The sequence below is a fragment of the Gopherus flavomarginatus genome, chromosome 10 (assembly GCF_025201925.1).
Source record: "Gopherus flavomarginatus isolate rGopFla2 chromosome 10, rGopFla2.mat.asm, whole genome shotgun sequence".
NCBI lineage: Eukaryota > Metazoa > Chordata > Testudines > Testudinidae > Gopherus > Gopherus flavomarginatus.
The window spans coordinates 60948984-60965120 of record NC_066626.1 but is presented as its reverse complement, the minus strand read 5'-3'; the positions used below and the strand labels follow the sequence as shown (position 1 = coordinate 60965120).

The window sequence follows — 16137 nt, the reverse complement described above, 5'->3', positions numbered from 1 at the left end:
CAAGCAAATTTTACCTAACAACTTATGTTGTTTCTATTGTTGTTGATGATAATGTTAATTAACACTCAGAATTCTACTCTGAAATATTAGCTTGTAGCAAAGTGTTTGATTTTAACAACATACTTTTGCATGACCTGCCATCATTTCCCAAGACGAAGCCAGTCCTGCAGCGACAAGTCCATGTTTTGTAGTTGCTGCTGAGCAGACAGATGTGCAAACACCCCCCTGGCATTCCATATGGGTCTACTTCACATGCATGGCTTCTGACTACAACAAATGAAAAATAGCATGCTTGAAATCCTTTAAAAGCAAGATAATTATATGCATCAGCATATTGAGGGTTTAGACAGAAAAGCGAATCTGAGCTACAATCCATCTTTTCCCAGCATACAGTCATAAAAGAGGTCAAAATTTTTAAAAATGATGCCCCAAACAGACAAGTATATAAATTCAAAGTGCTATAATGTAGCTATTACACCACATTCCACATTGGAGTAGGTACGCCAGCACTCTATATGAACAAGCATTCGTTGAAGTAGCACATCACAGTGGAGACTGACATTATTTAACAGAGTGCAGCTTGTGGTCCTTCCATGTCAACTAAGTTCAGTATTGATCCACATCCTAGCTCTATACCCTTGTGCAGGAGTCTATTATTATCTCCCAGTCATTATGCTCAGTGAGGACAGGACTGGGATTTTGGCACATCCATGTATAGGGACACAAAGGCAGTAAGGCTTCCCCGCACACTCTTTCCCACATTTGCACACTATGCAGAGCAAGCCACAGTTTGCCCAAAATGTTCATTTCTCTTGGTATTAGTTTTTAAAGGCATACTTCTGAATTAACAGTAAGAGTACCCAAAATTAAGTATGAAAATACTTGATAATTAAGATAAGGGAAAAGACTTATCTTTTAATTCCACCTGTCTGAAGATATCATCTTGCAGGATTCTTATTCAGAGTTTCTAGATACTTAGTAATTCTCTTAGATCTTTAGATTTATTGACACTTGAGGGTATAGACAGTGGGTTAGAGTGTGAACTAGGCCAGCTATTGATGGGCACATACCACCTCTGTCAAGTATAAATGCTGGCCTACAAACATTCTAGTCAGATCCTAGGTTTGTAACCTATCATTTAAATCAGCTTCTGTACCAAATGACGGGTAGATAGCGAATGTGACACCAATTTTTAAAAGGGCTCCAGAGATGATCCCATCAACTACAAGCCGGTAAGTCTGACTTCAGTTCCAGGCAAACTGGTTGAAATTATAGTAAAGAACAAAATTGTTAGACACATAGATTAACATAATTTGTTGGGGAAAAGTTATATGGTTTTTGTAAAGGGAAATCATGCCTGACCACTCTACTAGAATTCTTTGAGGGGGTCAACAAGTATGTGGACAAAGGGGATTCAGTGGACATAGTGTACTTAGATTTTCAGAAAGTCTTTGACAAAGTCCCTCTGTCATAAACAGATGGTTAAGGGTTAATGTCTCTTTTACCTGTAAAGGGTTAACTAGTTCAGTAAACCTGGAACACCTGACCAGAGGACCAATCAGGAGACAAGATACTTTCAAATCTCGGTGGAAGCTTTTGTTTTGGGCTGTTTTGCTCTGTCTGTTGTTCTCTCTTGGATTAAGAGATGCCAGTCACGTAACCAGATTCTCCAATCTTACTGAAACAGACTCTCTGGTTCCAGATAGTAAGTAAAAGATAGAAAGTGGATTAAATTTATGTTTGTTTTCTTTATTTGCAAATGTGTATTTTGCTGGAAGGATTGTATCTCTGTTTGCCGCAACTTGTATTTGTGCTGGGGGGAGGATTCTCTCTGGTGTCTATAAGCTGAAAGACCCTGTAACATTTTCCATCTTGATTTTATAGAGATAGAAAAAAAAAGTTAAAATTTTCTTTAATTAAAAGCTTTTCCTTTTTAAGAACCTGTTTTTTTTTTTTATTCTTGTGTGAGACCCCAGGAAACGAGGTCTGGATGCACCAGGGAATTGGTGGGAGAAAGGAGAGAAGGGGGGAGGAAAAGCCTGATTTCTCTCTGTATTAGGATCACTGTCTCTCTCTCTCTCAGGGAGAGTCTGGGAGGGGGAGGGAGGAAGGCGAATTTCCTCTCTGTTTTAAGATTCAAGGAGTTTGAACCTTGGGGTCCCCAGGGAAGGTATTGGGGGCTAGAAAGTGTCCCAAAACACTATATTGTTGGGTGGTGGCAGCTCTATCATTTTTAAGCTAGAAATTAAGCTTAGAGGGGTTCATGCAGGTACCCCATCTTTTGGACGCTAAGGTTCAGAGTGGGGAATCATACCTTGACATGGTGTGCAGCGTCTGGGAAAGATAGAATCAAAAAGCCAGTGAATTTAAAGCAAAACCCAGTAGGATTATTTTTTCTCTTTTCTCTCTGCAAGCTGTTTGTAATCAGGCAAGAGGGTTTTTTTTAAAACTACAGCCAGAAAAACAATTTTTTTTTCCTTTTCTCCTTTCTGGTTGTGCAGAAAGACTGCCTGAAGGCAGAGGCATTAGGGTTTAACAAGGATCTTTGTTAAACAAAGGGACTCCAGCTGTGAGTCTGCAAACACCAGCAAAACACATTTGCAAATGAAAGTGTTTTTTTTTTTCTTCTAACTCGTCGGGCAAAGGCTAGTTAGGAAGTGTTAAAAAAGTCTGTTGCCAAGCAACCCTGAGCTGCAGCATTCTAGACACTCAACAGCAGAGGGAGCAACCAGCACAAAAAAGCAGGAGCCATGAGTTCCAAGAAAGCCATTAAACAGGAACAAGCAAAGCTAGAAGCCATAGAAAGAGACAACGAACATAAAAGAAAGATGGAACTAATAAATGCAGAAATAGCCAGGGAAGAGGCTGCCCACAAAAGAGAGATGGAAAAGCAACAAAAAAAGCTGGAGATAAAAGAAAAAGAGATGGAGCTCCAAAGGGAGGCCCACTGTCAGGCCTTGGAATTAGAACAGACTAAGCAGAAGAACATAGCCAATTCTAACAACCCTTCACCAATTATTGTTCCCCATCCCAAGAAATTTCCCACCTACAAGGCAGGTGATGACACTGAGGCCTTCTTAGAAAATTTTGAAAGGGCCTGCCTTGGGTACCACATCTCTGAAGACCAGTACATGATAGAGCTGAGACCACAACTCAGTGGACCCTTAGAGGAGGTGGTGGCTGAAATGCCTAGGGAAAACATGAATGATTATAAACTATTTCAAACCAAGGCCAGATACAGAATGGGGATAACACCTGAGCATGCCCGTCGGTGGTTCAGAGCCCTAAGATGGAAACCAGATGTGTCATTCCCCCGACACTCCTACCACATTGGAAAGAATTGGGATGCCTGGATATCAGGAACAAATGTTAAAACTCTCAGGAAGAACTGTCCCTCCTGATGCAAATGGAACAGTTCTTAGAGGGTGTTCCTGAGGAAATAGAAAGGTACATCCTAGATGGGAAGCCCAAAACTGTAACCGAGGCGGGGGAGATTGGAGCCAAATGGGTGGAAGTGACAGAGAAGAAAAAAGCTACTAACAAGGGGAGCGAATATCACAGGGGGCAAACAGAAACTAAACCCTATCAACAAGGGCAAACCAAGACCCCACCTACAACCCAAGGAAAGCTCCAGACTCCCTATTATCCCACCTCACCAATCTCCAGTAACCCACCTCGGCCCAGTAACCAGTCAGCTGGGCGATGCTTTAAATGTAATGAACTGGGACATATAAAGGCCAACTGCCCCAAGAACCTCAACCGAGTGCAGTTCATTACATCACCATCACACCAAAGATCCCCAGGCCCAGATGCCTCTCAAATACCCTCGGAGTGAAGGGAAATTTTGAGAGTGGGCAGAAAGAAGGTTATCACGTGGAGAGACATGGGGACACAAATGTCAGCCATCCACCTTCACTCATCAAAGGCTCTTAAGTAAAGTAAGCAGTCATAGGATAAGAGGGAAGGTCTTCCCATGGATTGGTAACTGGTTAAAAAATAGAAAACAAAGGGTAGGAATAAATGGTCAGTTTTCAGAATGGAGAGAGGTAAATAGTGGTGTCCCTCAGAGGTCTGTATTGGGACCAGTCCTATTCAACATATTCATAAATTATCTGGAAACGGGGTAAAAGGTGAGATGGCAAAATTTGAAGATGATACTTAAGATAGCTAAGTTCCAAGCAGACTGTGAAGAGTTACAAAAGGAACTCACAAAACTGGGTGACTGGGCAACAAATTGGCAGACGAAATACAATGTTGATAAATGCAAAGTAATGCACATTGGAAAAAATAATCCCAACTATACATATACAATGATGGGGTCAAAATTAGCTATTGCCACTCAAGAAAGAGATCTTGGAGTCATTGTACATAGTTCTCTGAAAACATTCACTCAATGTGCACAACAGTCAAAAAAGTTAACAGAATGTTGGGAATCATTAAGAAAGGGATAGATAATAAGGCAGAAAATATCATAATGCCTCTATATTAATCCATGATACACCCACATCTTGAATACTGCATGCAGATATGGTGCCCCATCTCAAAAAAGATATATTGGAATTGGAAAAGATTCAGAAAAGAGCAACACTAATTATTAGGGGTATGGAACAGCTGCCATATGAGGAGGGATTAATAAGCCTGGGACTTTTCAGCTTGGAAAAGAGATGACTAAGGGGGGATGTGGTAGAGGTCTATAAAACCATGACTAGTGTGGGGAAAATAAATAAAGAAATGATATTTACTCCTTCTCATAACACAAGAACTGGGTTTACCAAATGAAATTAATAGGCAGTAGGTTTAAAACAAACAAAAATATATTCACACAACGCACAGTCAACCTGTGTAACTCCTTGCCAGAGGATATTGGGAAGGCCAAGACTATAACAGGGTTCAAAAAAAGAACTGGATACGTTCATGAAAAATAGGTCCATCAGTGCCTGTTAGCTTAGGATGGGCAGGGATGGTGTCCCTAGTCTCTGTTTGCCAGAAGGTGGGAATAGGCGACAGGAGATGGATCATTTGATGATTAACTGTTCTGTTCATTCTCTCTGGGGCACCTGGCATTGGCCACTGTTGGAAGACAGGATACTGGGCTAGATGGACCTTTGTTCTGACCTAGTATGGTTGTTCTTATGTTCTTATCCTGTTACTGAGCAGAAGGCACAACTGCCAGAAAGAAAAGCTCATTCTAGATCAGCAGCAGAAGATCAAAGATGTACCCCAGAGAAAAAATAAAAATAAGGTGCAAGAGGAAAGCAAATAAAAATAAATGTAATTTTCAAATTCTAATAGGAGGTAGGCAAGTGACTGAAATCTTTAAAGATGATATTCTCTGATAAGCAAAATTTCTGTGTGTTCTAGCTTCTTAAAAGCTCCTGATATATATTCTGTGGAAGAGAAGTAGCCAGATGAAAGCCTTCTTCCTCTATGTAGGTTTTGACAACAAAGACCTAGTAGTCCACATTGCAATGGACTGTGGCCAAGGACCTTTAATCTATTTATCCAAATGTATTCTGGGCACAGGTGTCACCAGCCTTCCCTCTACCCATGGGAACTCACACAAACAAGGTCTTGTGGAGAGGATGGGACAAAAAGTCAGAAACTCTATTGTCTGTGGGGGTGGGGAGGATTCTAGTTTAGGAACCTCTCAATCATGGGTCTTGTAGGTTCTTGTAGTTTTAATTGAAAATATGTTGTCTTGGATAGCTTCTATAAAAACAAGTTAAAGGAAAGATCATCCCCTGCTGAGACACTTCCTTTGTTCTTCTCTATAACAGAAAAAATATCTACTATCAAAAGAGAGCCCCAGTTCATCTGGGTGTCTCTTGTATGGAGGAACACACTCATCTAATAAGCTAAGTGCTTCCAACTGCAAAGCTGAGGCTCAGAAACAGCAAGATGTGAATGCTTGGTGAAAACTTAGTTTTGCTGGCGATAGCAGAGAACACTTTGCTGAGGAAGCTGTTCTCAGGAAGAACCTATGCCTGTGTCAACACATGCAGCATTGACACTGATCCTGGTGCTCACTGATTTTGTCCAACTCAGGTTTTAGCTTTGAGCACCTTGTACTGGCCTAATGCCAGACTTACAGGAGTCTCCTTGAGATTTCTCAAGGAGGGCTTGGAGGTGGCACCCATATTATTATTCTGCCACAGCTGGTAAAGGTGGAAGTCGCAAAGTGGCCTTCCTTCCACTTTAGATGCCATACTTGAAATAAGGGGGATGGGTGGAAGGTCCTTAAAAGTCATTGGCCAGAACTCATGAAATTGAGGGAATCATAAGAGTAAAAGAAGATTTACTACAAAGAAAGACACCAAACTATAAGATGTTTGGCTGCTCAACAAACTTTTTCCCTGGAGCTCCTGGGACTCAGACACTGGGATGAGGATCACAGTGCTGCCACAAGAGGACCAGGAAACTAGAAAAAATGCCACAGCAAGGGCAAAAAAAGAGGAGGGTGGGAGTTCTGAAAAGGATTAGTGACACCTGCAAACCAAAACAGGTGCTGAAGAACCAGACTGCTAAGAAGAAAAGGTACCAAAGCACTGAGAAAAACAAGTGCCAGGGAACCAATGTAAAACCAGGTGCTTAAATAGGGTAAGTACTGGTGAAGGATACCAGAGAGGCTTCATTAGAATCCTGGGTGCTGGAGATCAAAGAAACAGTCTCCTGTGGGGAGATTCTTTGCCATCTTGGTCAATAGAAAGTGACGGGAGCATTCGTAAAGCACTGGGGTTTTTGCACAAAAGTGAGGATACGTGATTGATGCTGGACAGCGGGACATGCTACATCTAAGTGAAAACATAGCCAGTGTGTTTCCAGAACACTTTTTCTGACATTCAGGATAATGATCTTCCCTACCCTTTCCAGATATGTCTCATCGGAATGCTATCCCCTCCACTAGTTCCCTAGTTCAGTAAAACAGATTATGGTTCCTCCTATATAGGGAGCTTGGAGACAGGATTCCTATATTCTAATTTCACCTTCCTAGCACACCTATGCAGGGCTCAAAGCCTTTTTTTTTGTATTCCCAACTTCCTATTTTTCTTTTCTTAAATAAAATACTATTCAAGTTCCATATTCTAAAGGTATAACAGAAACGTAACCAAGGTGAGATAGCCTGTCCATCAGATCTTAATGAGCAACAAACGTCCATTCAGAACATAACAACTGGCTTAGTGCAACAAAGAGCACAGGAAAATACCACATAGTCACAAAAGATGTAACAAAAGTTACATCAAAATCATATATCCTGTATGCTAAACGTCCTTGCTCCCCATGGGGACAAGAGGTCAGCCTATAGCAGTATGATTCTTTGCAATGCTCTTCGTGGATGGCATCTGCAGATCAATGTTCTCAAGTATGGGTTGAAAATCAGTTCATCCAATCTATATCAAGCGAGAGTTTGATGCAGCTTCAGAATCCTTTGTAACATAACAGTTCAATTACATAATAAAGTTCACATTGTTTGTAAAGCTGGTGTGCCAGTTCTCATGTTACAGTAGCCAAAGCAATAATATCTGTTCTTGTGAATGATATCAAATAGCTCTTCTTGGGAAACCATCATTTTACAAAATTAGAGCCTTACTCTTCAGTGTCTGCACATCCAAAATTTCCACAAAAATCGGTCGGTATTTTGTGTGTGCAAGGTCTGCAGGATCAGGCCTGTAATCAGAACCATGCAGGAATGGGATTTTCCCGTCCACAAAAAGTTTGAGATTTTGAATGTTCTCATTTTGAATCAGAACAAAAACAAGAAAACTCAAAACAAAAAAGTGTGTGAGGGAAAGGTGAGAAATATTCCATTTTAGGATAATTGAAACTTTTTTTTTTCTGGCTTGCTGACTGCCCTCGTAACAGGTGTCCAGGCTGCCTGGAGTCCTGGGCTGCCCATCAGGTGGACACCTGAGGAGCCAGGCAGCCTGGAAAGCTTGAAAGCCTGAAGAGCTGACCAACCAGGGATTCTGGGAAGCCTAGGATCCCAGAGAACTCCAGCCTTCAGAACCCCACCAAGCAGCCAGCCTGGGATTCAGATATCCCACCAGCTGGAAAGTCTGTAAGCCTGGGGATCCTGGCTCCCTGGACACCCACCAGGCAGGCAACCTGGGATCCTGCAAGGCAAGAAGCTAGCCACCCACTGAGCCATGGAGCTCAGGGAACCCAGCTTATGGCAGCCCATCAGGCAGGCTACTGGGGATCACCGGGAAGCTCAGTTCTCAGGAAGCTCACCAGGCTCACTGCCATGGAAGCTGGAGGCTTGGGAGCACAGAGAAGTGAGTGGGCTGGCTTGCAAGTTGGCAGGAAACTGAATAGGCAGGCAAGCTTGCAGGCTGCCTGCTTTCTGTTGAAAGTTTTAACAGAATCAGCTCATTCCAGTGGAATCTTTTGAGACTGTCCAATCCGTATTTTCCAATGGGAAACTTTCCATAGGAACATTTTTGACCTGCTCTACTCATATCTATTTTCCTAGCAGATGCACAGAAGAGAGTTACATAAGTAACTTCATTACTTGTCATAGGAGTTTTCTACATAAAAATCATACCTATCAATATGCCTGTTAGAACAAAGGGAAGATTAGCCCCCGGCATAACTACAAAGATTTCAGCAAAGTTACACCAGAATTGGCTCCAGAGAAGAGTATACCACACAAAGAGAATTCTGAGCATACCTGATGGCTGCATTCTTTTCTGATAGACATGGATCTCTCTTGCATTTTCAAGTCTAATCAGTGACTGAACATCTGTGCGATTGTATCTGTTTATTTGTAAGATGCTGAAATTATCTGAATTAGTTGCATATAGATAATTTTCAAATACTGTTAAACTGTAAAGATGCCTAACCTGAAAAACAGAAAAAAACATGGCTATTATATCATGACTTTAGGAAATAATAGTAATAAATAATAATTATAATAGTATAATGTAATATATAGAGACTGAACTGTATAACAGAACCAGTTTTTGAAAAAGTCAATACATATTTTTTAAATCTCAGTGAAGCCTAACCATCAAGTGATTTCTGCTTTCTTTTCATGGAGCAATATAATATTTTGATTAAAATTTTTGTTTTACAATTAAATTTATGTAAAGACAGAAAAAAAATCAATATTATATATATTATATTAAATTTATACATACATACATATACACACACATACATATACGCACACACACACACATCCCATTCTAAACAAACGTCTATAAGTCTCAGACTTTTTTTGTCTTATCTGTGTCTGTCTTCTAGATTGTAAACTCTTCAGTGCCTGAAATGTTTTAAGTGAATAATAAATTAATAATAATAATAGCAACAGCTTTCAGTAAAGAGTAGTAAAAAGTTATTATCTACATACAAAATGGAGGAATCATGAATGCACAATACATAAGGTGACTCACTTTCTTATTTGAATGTTATAATTAGAGTTGAGTGAATGCTGTAAAATGTTTTCAATAAATATTTTCTTAATTTTTTTAATGAGTTCCCTGGGGTGTACTAGGCCTTTGTGGCTCCTACTGGAAGGTCCACTACCTTTGCAGATCAGTTTTTGGCTAGGACCAGACCTGGGAACAGAACCTGAGAAGGTAAAAGGGGCCTTGTAGGAAGAGCCCCAGGGAAATAGCAGTGATGGATTGGAGTGAACAGTATGTAGTTGCTGTGTATGGGGTTCCTGGGTTTGAACTACAAGTAGTGGGTGGTGGGCCTGGGTTCCCCTACCAGCCACAAGTAAAGTGGCATAAACCCCAAGAAGAAGACAAGCCTTATTTGGGAATCAGAATATAGGGATGAATTTAAAGGACCCAGAGCTGGGGCTGAAGACCCTCATGGGGGCAAATAGAATGTTTAATTACCAAACTCTTTAATACCCAGAAAGGGGTTCATTTGGACTTTGTGACTTGGCCAGAGGGCCAAGCCCATTGAAGACTGATCAAGGTCAGCCGGCAATCTGTAGGGGGAGCAAAGGTGGAGAAAAGGAGTGTAGTACTCCATCCAGTTGCTCAAAGGCACTCCACAGATGAATGACCGTTATATCACTCTAGCACTCTTTTTTTGTGTTGACTTTCTGTGAATTTTCGGGTGGCTGTGTTTTACTGGAATAAACACTTTCAAAAAATAAATTCCAATATCATATTCATAGTATTCAGGCTTGATGAGTGTATCTATGAATGTGTGGAAGTGTATTCATTCAATCAAGAAACAGGGACACAAAGTTAGTTAACAACTTGAACATCAAACATCCAATACTCCAGAGACTGTTTGTGACCAACTGAAAGAATTAAAAAAAAAATAAAAAAGTAAAATAATTATTTTGGAAAAAAAATCAAGGAAATTCCAATCTGATAGTAGATAGTCCAAAAGATGAATATTTGATTCTGTTAATCAAGGAATTATTCACTGTGATGTATCCACTCAGCTCAATGTTATGCTGGATACACAGACACCTTTCTAAAAATTCTCATTTTGTACAACTAAAATCCCACTCATTTCTGAAAATTATTCCTACTGGACCAGATCTTGGCATCCATACTCAGACTTTACTCAATCAAAATTCTACATTGTAATCAATAAAAGTTTTGCCTGATTAAGACTCAATATGATTTAGTCCAGTCATATTTACGGGGATATGGAGAAGAAAACTGAAAATAATGATGCATCTGTATCATTTTGCAGTAAATTATTACAATGCCAATGTTTTACCAGGAAAATATTATATTATATTTATAAATATTTTAATATTGAAGGAATAGAGCCCTGTGCTTAAAAGAAAGATTCCCTCCTGCATTATAGTTCCTCCCCTCCCCTTTGCCCATTTCTTAATGTTTTATTATTCATTTGCATCCCATTATGAGGTACTATACTGACTTAACTGGAGTTGTGCAACTATATTTTTATGATGTATTTTATGATGTTTAATTATTTTTATCTGTTTTATGCATTATTGTGATGGTTTTTAACCATATATGCAATTCCCCAAGTATCTTGCAAATATGAAAAGACATATAGCTTACTATCAATGAAGCCAAAGAGATGGAAGCCAAAAAGATTATACATGATTATAGCAGCAAGCAATAAGCCAAATATTGTTTTCGGGATCAAGACTTTAATATCTACAAAGAATATCAGTTAATATACTTGAATTATATAGATTTAAAGGAATCCATTTTTATCATTTTTATGAGATGAACAGATTTTTTTATATGAGCAAAAAATAGAATTCCATTTCCCAGTGTTTAAATATGTCTATGTGTTCATTCGGCTAAAATTTCTCCCTGTTTATTTGATTATATAACCTCCTCTCCTGATAATAATTTCTAGCCCCTAACTTTCCAATAATGTCCAGCTTCCCAGTAATTGGATGAAATTCAGCCCTGGGATAAACTGATAACTCCAATGAAATCCACTGAAATCACCAGAGTGGACTGAAATGATTGATAGATTGCTCCTTCTGTATGTGATTTAACAGACTGCCCTAACAGCCAATTGGAAAGATTAACTTTTTGCTACTTCTCACTCCCGCAAACAACCAGCATTCAAGGATGCATCTTCTATTCTCTCCATTCTTATCTAGCTAGATTGTTAACTAAAGCAGTTTCTCTGATCTGTTTTAGGAACTGTTCTTCAGCATCTAAGCTCCCTGGACAAGAGGAAAAATAAAACAGGCCAAATTGTAATATTTGCTAAGGCACTTTAACAGACCGAATCTGTGATAGTAAGCTGCAAAAATTGTGTGCCAGTTACTGCTAAAGATGGACCCACCTTCTAATCTAACTACATAGTGACAGAATGTGCCAGCAGCACCAGATGCTGAAAGGATTCAAATTTACAGGAACCTCCTTTCCAGCACAATTGGCCAAAGGCCATGGCCAATGCAGTCTATTACAGAAATTGAATAGCCTGATATCCTCCTCTCAGCCTGCCCACATGGGCATCTCTTTGCTATTTCCTGTATTCATATTTTAAAAATCAAAAAGTTAAAATATCCTGTTGTCTCTTGGTTGAGCTGGGGTCAGTATCAAGCCTTTGCTTCATGCCAATTTCCCTTTGTTGGAGAGAAATTGATATCACAGATGGACATGTAATGTGCTCATTCTGAAGTCACATGTTTTTAACTACTTTATGTACATGAGACTTATCAGTCTACAACTGAGATAGATCCAGCCACACATGGGTAACTCAAAAAGCCCCAGCTCTGTAACTGTGAGTAGCCACTAGGAACAGCTGCCTTTGTCACTGTCCCTTCAAGTTTCCAACTGTTTTCCCAACTGCCACAGAATCTTCCATTTCTGACACTCTAGTCAGAAGCCAAAAGGGCAGCAACAGACACATCACACTGCTGTATGCTGATGTATTACTCCTCAGCAGATTGATCACAGTCCCATGGCTTAAGGGCTTGGATTCAACTCCTACTGAAATCAATGCAAATCCTCCGACTGATTTCAGTGGGAATTGGATCACTCTATATTCATCCAGACTGGCCTGGACTGGTGAGCACATCTCACTAATCATCTTTTCCTTCTCTGGTGTTATCAGGATGCATCTCCTCACCCTTATCTCTCTTCTTCCTAAGGTATTAATGCTATCCCCTGCCTAGACTTATTTCTAACTCTATAATGTCCTTCCATTTCCCCCTGTTGAGATCCTTACATCTCTGTTTCCCCTCCATTCCTACGTTGTCTTTTATGTTCATTTCCTAAGAGTCACAGCACAGGATCTGACCCATGGAGTGTAAGGTGAAATTAAACTGCACATAAAATAGAACACGCAGCTGAGTACTTGATTACCTGACTCATTTGGACCAAACACAAATAGTGAATCTTACAACAAATATCTGTTAATGCAATGCACACTTTAATATTACTTTATTATTATATTAGCTGAATCATCAAATAAATACTTACTTGTCGGCCTTGAATTATTGTATGCCTGTTTCTTCCTTGATAGTCAACAACTTCTATGTAGTCCAGATATATGTCTATCCAGTAAACATATTTATTGACCAGATCTAGTGCAACAGCAGTTGGCTGCTCAATTTTAGACTCTACTATCCTTGTTCTATTCATCCCATCCATGTCACATCTTTCAATTTTGGCCACATTCCCATAGTCGGTAAAGAAAAGTTTTCTGTTGAAAGAAAATAAAGTGTTGTGGATATGTTTTTGCTTTGTTATTTTTTAAGAGGGTAAGCTTGATGGGTAGGTCCCCAGTGGGGCATTCTGTAAAACAAGTTTTCATTCTAATTCATTTCAGTGGTTACATCTGTTAGTAACCCATAACCATTACCATATAATATCAGTCATAAACAGAGAAATCTGCTAATGAATACTGCAAGGCATGAGGGAGCAGGTTAACTAAAGATGTGAAATATTTGAGCAAATGTGCAATTGCATTGGATTTTGTTTTGTTTTTGTTAGAGAATTTTTTTAATGTATTGAAAAATATGTGCCTTGAGGGAGCCGATACTGCTGATTAGACATGAAATTCTTATGCAATTAAGTGCATCAGCCCAAAAATATATGTGTCTTATATGTTCTGTTTATCTTGCCTTTTAAATTGCTTCACTGTATTTTTTCTTTCCTCTATAAAGGCTATTAGAATTTCATTTATGTAGATGCTAAGATTCTTACAAATAGTAGAGATCAGCAAATGTGTGAAATAATTAAGCAGCTAAAAGCAAATGTACTATGTGTATTGACAGATATAATAAATGAAAAAGTAATCTTAAATTCTAGGTGCTCTCAGATATTCCAAAATATAACATTTCACAAAAGAAGGTAATTTACTCTATATTTCAGTGTTATCCATTTTGGGGAAAGAAAGACAAGGAAGGGCTACTAGCCCTGAAGAACCTCTAGTGCATTTATTTTTTCAAAATGAAACATCTTGTGTAAGATTAACAGAAATCTATCAAAGACTTAAACATACCACGAAAGCTTCTAAGCCTGATTGTTTGATTATCATTCATTATGTTTACTAAACACAAATCAATTTCAATTAACTTGACAATATTTTAACAAGATTACCTTCTCATGAGATTAAATTGCATTTGTAAATAAAAGACTGGCTTTCCATGACTTTAACACTGTCTCAAGAATAATTTAATTTCTAGTTACTGAACATTATTAATATTACCTTGAGTATCAAAGATTTGATTTTCCAGATTTAGTAAATTATCTGTTAGTTATCAGCATTAATGGAACAGTATGTAAAGCCAGGGGTACCATTTTGTTGAATAATAATCTAACAATTAATTGTTCTAGTAATTGTAGCTTCCACTGTGCATTTAATATTGCAGTATATGGTACCTTGGAAAGAAAGTGGAGTTGCAAAGAAGCCAAATGAAAATTTTGTTACATTATTAATACCTTACAACAAATGAGAATATATTTTAATGTAGGTCAAGAGGGTCTTGAATCCAAGCAGACTTTTAAAAATAAAAAATACGTTACAATAATGTTTTAAATACATATAGTTTAGAGGAAGATGCTTCTGTTGTGCTAAAATGGACTGATCATGTTAAGCTTATTCTTTAAAAAACACAAATTCACCATTTCGTTCAGTGTAAAAAACTGGTGGCATGATATAGCCCAGAATCACTAATTATATTTTGCATGGTACAAATGACACGAGAAACATATTAAACTGTGAAAGTTAAAATTAGCAAAGAAATACAATTAATTTAAAATTATAGTCACAAAACGGTATCTTAAAATAATGTTTACTAGCTATCATAAATATTAAGCCCTCTCACCTATTGCATTTAAATAAGACTGGAGAAAAACAACACTAAATGTACTTTAGGAAACAATTATGCATTTACAGATATAAGGTTTGGATAAGCTAATAGGTCCTTTCCATCTCAGACTCAATGTTTAATATCAAAGCTTACCTCAGGATCTCAAAATCAATCTGGATTCTTTCTGATTTTACAGTAGAGCAAGTAACAGAGATTATGGAATCAGAATTTGGCTGACCACATTATTGATAGTAAACTCCTTGGGGGCAGGGATCATCTTTTTGTGTGTGTTTGTATAGTGCCTAGCACAATGGAAAATGCACAACCATATTCAGCACAGGGATCAATTAGGACACCTGAGATCTTTGATACTATCAGGCCCATACAGTAAAGGTTCTTACTGTGGCCTCCAAAAACACTGTCCTGTCAAACATCATTATTCCTGGACCGCAGCTTCCTTGTAGAGCTTGAAAGACTCCTCCCCACAGTCAGCCCCCAAAGATTATATTCTTCCATCACAATTCTCATTTCTTCCTTCCCCAGCTCCTACCCTTCTCTGAGTTTTCTCTCCCTGCTTCAGCTCTTTTCAGGTTTTCAAAAGCAACACTCCACCAGTTTACACTTTGTTTGCAAGTTCTCTCTGTAACAATCAGAGATGGAAACAAATGACACCTGGGGTTGTGGAGCATAATTGTGTGGCAATACAGTGAATTCCACAACGGTGGAATCGTAGAATACCGAGGAGCCTGCCTGTACCTTCCTAGCTGCCATTCCCCACACCTCCTCTCTCTTTCTTCCATGTCTCCTCTCATCGTATACAGAGCCCTGCAAATCTGCGGATATCAATTTTATAGCTACATCTGCGGATGCAGATATCCATGGACCATGTTTGCGGCTCACATGCAGATACAAATTTTGTATCTGCACGGAGCTCTAATCACAAGGACAGGAAGCACTAGAGAAGGGGAAAATCTCACAAATGCACTGGTATTTCAAGTGCAATGCCTACTTCCCACAAGACAATGTAACGTGAAGAAGGGGTATTTCTACAGCACAAAGCATAAGGGAAACCTGATCTTAACTGTGTTCTCCAGGCACTATAATAATAGAAATAGGTATTAATAACAACAATAATAGGCTTTTTGCCAGTTTCCCTTTGAAGAGTTGTGGATTTGGTGCCAGTTAGAAGGCAGCAATGAATTGTGCTGCAGTCAGTGCCTCCTGCTCAGGAGAGGGTAATACAGAGGCTCCCTTGAAGAACAAGGCTAAGATCCAAGGGTGCATGGAACCTAGCTTTGAACCACCATTCATTTCACATCAGAACATCACCACAATATTCAGAACCAACCAACCAAATGCCCTTGTAGAACATTCATTGTAGAATAACCTACTTTTAGCACAGAAATCAC

General features: G+C 39.0%; 1 protein-coding gene across 5 annotated transcripts in view; it reads right to left on the bottom strand.

Annotated features, from left to right (window-relative positions):
• The window catches only part of LRP1B (LDL receptor related protein 1B), a 1302041-nt gene that overhangs the window by 583370 nt on the left and 702534 nt on the right, over positions 1–16137 (bottom strand). For all 5 annotated transcript variants that reach the window (XM_050969143.1, XM_050969139.1, XM_050969140.1 and 2 more), the window contains 3 exons: positions 12894–13116; positions 8669–8840; positions 124–267 (listed from right to left, as the gene is read on the bottom strand). In XM_050969143.1, coding sequence (XP_050825100.1) covers positions 124–267; positions 8669–8840; positions 12894–13116 — 539 coding nt within the window. The remainder of the gene's footprint in view (positions 1–123; positions 268–8668; positions 8841–12893; positions 13117–16137) is intronic.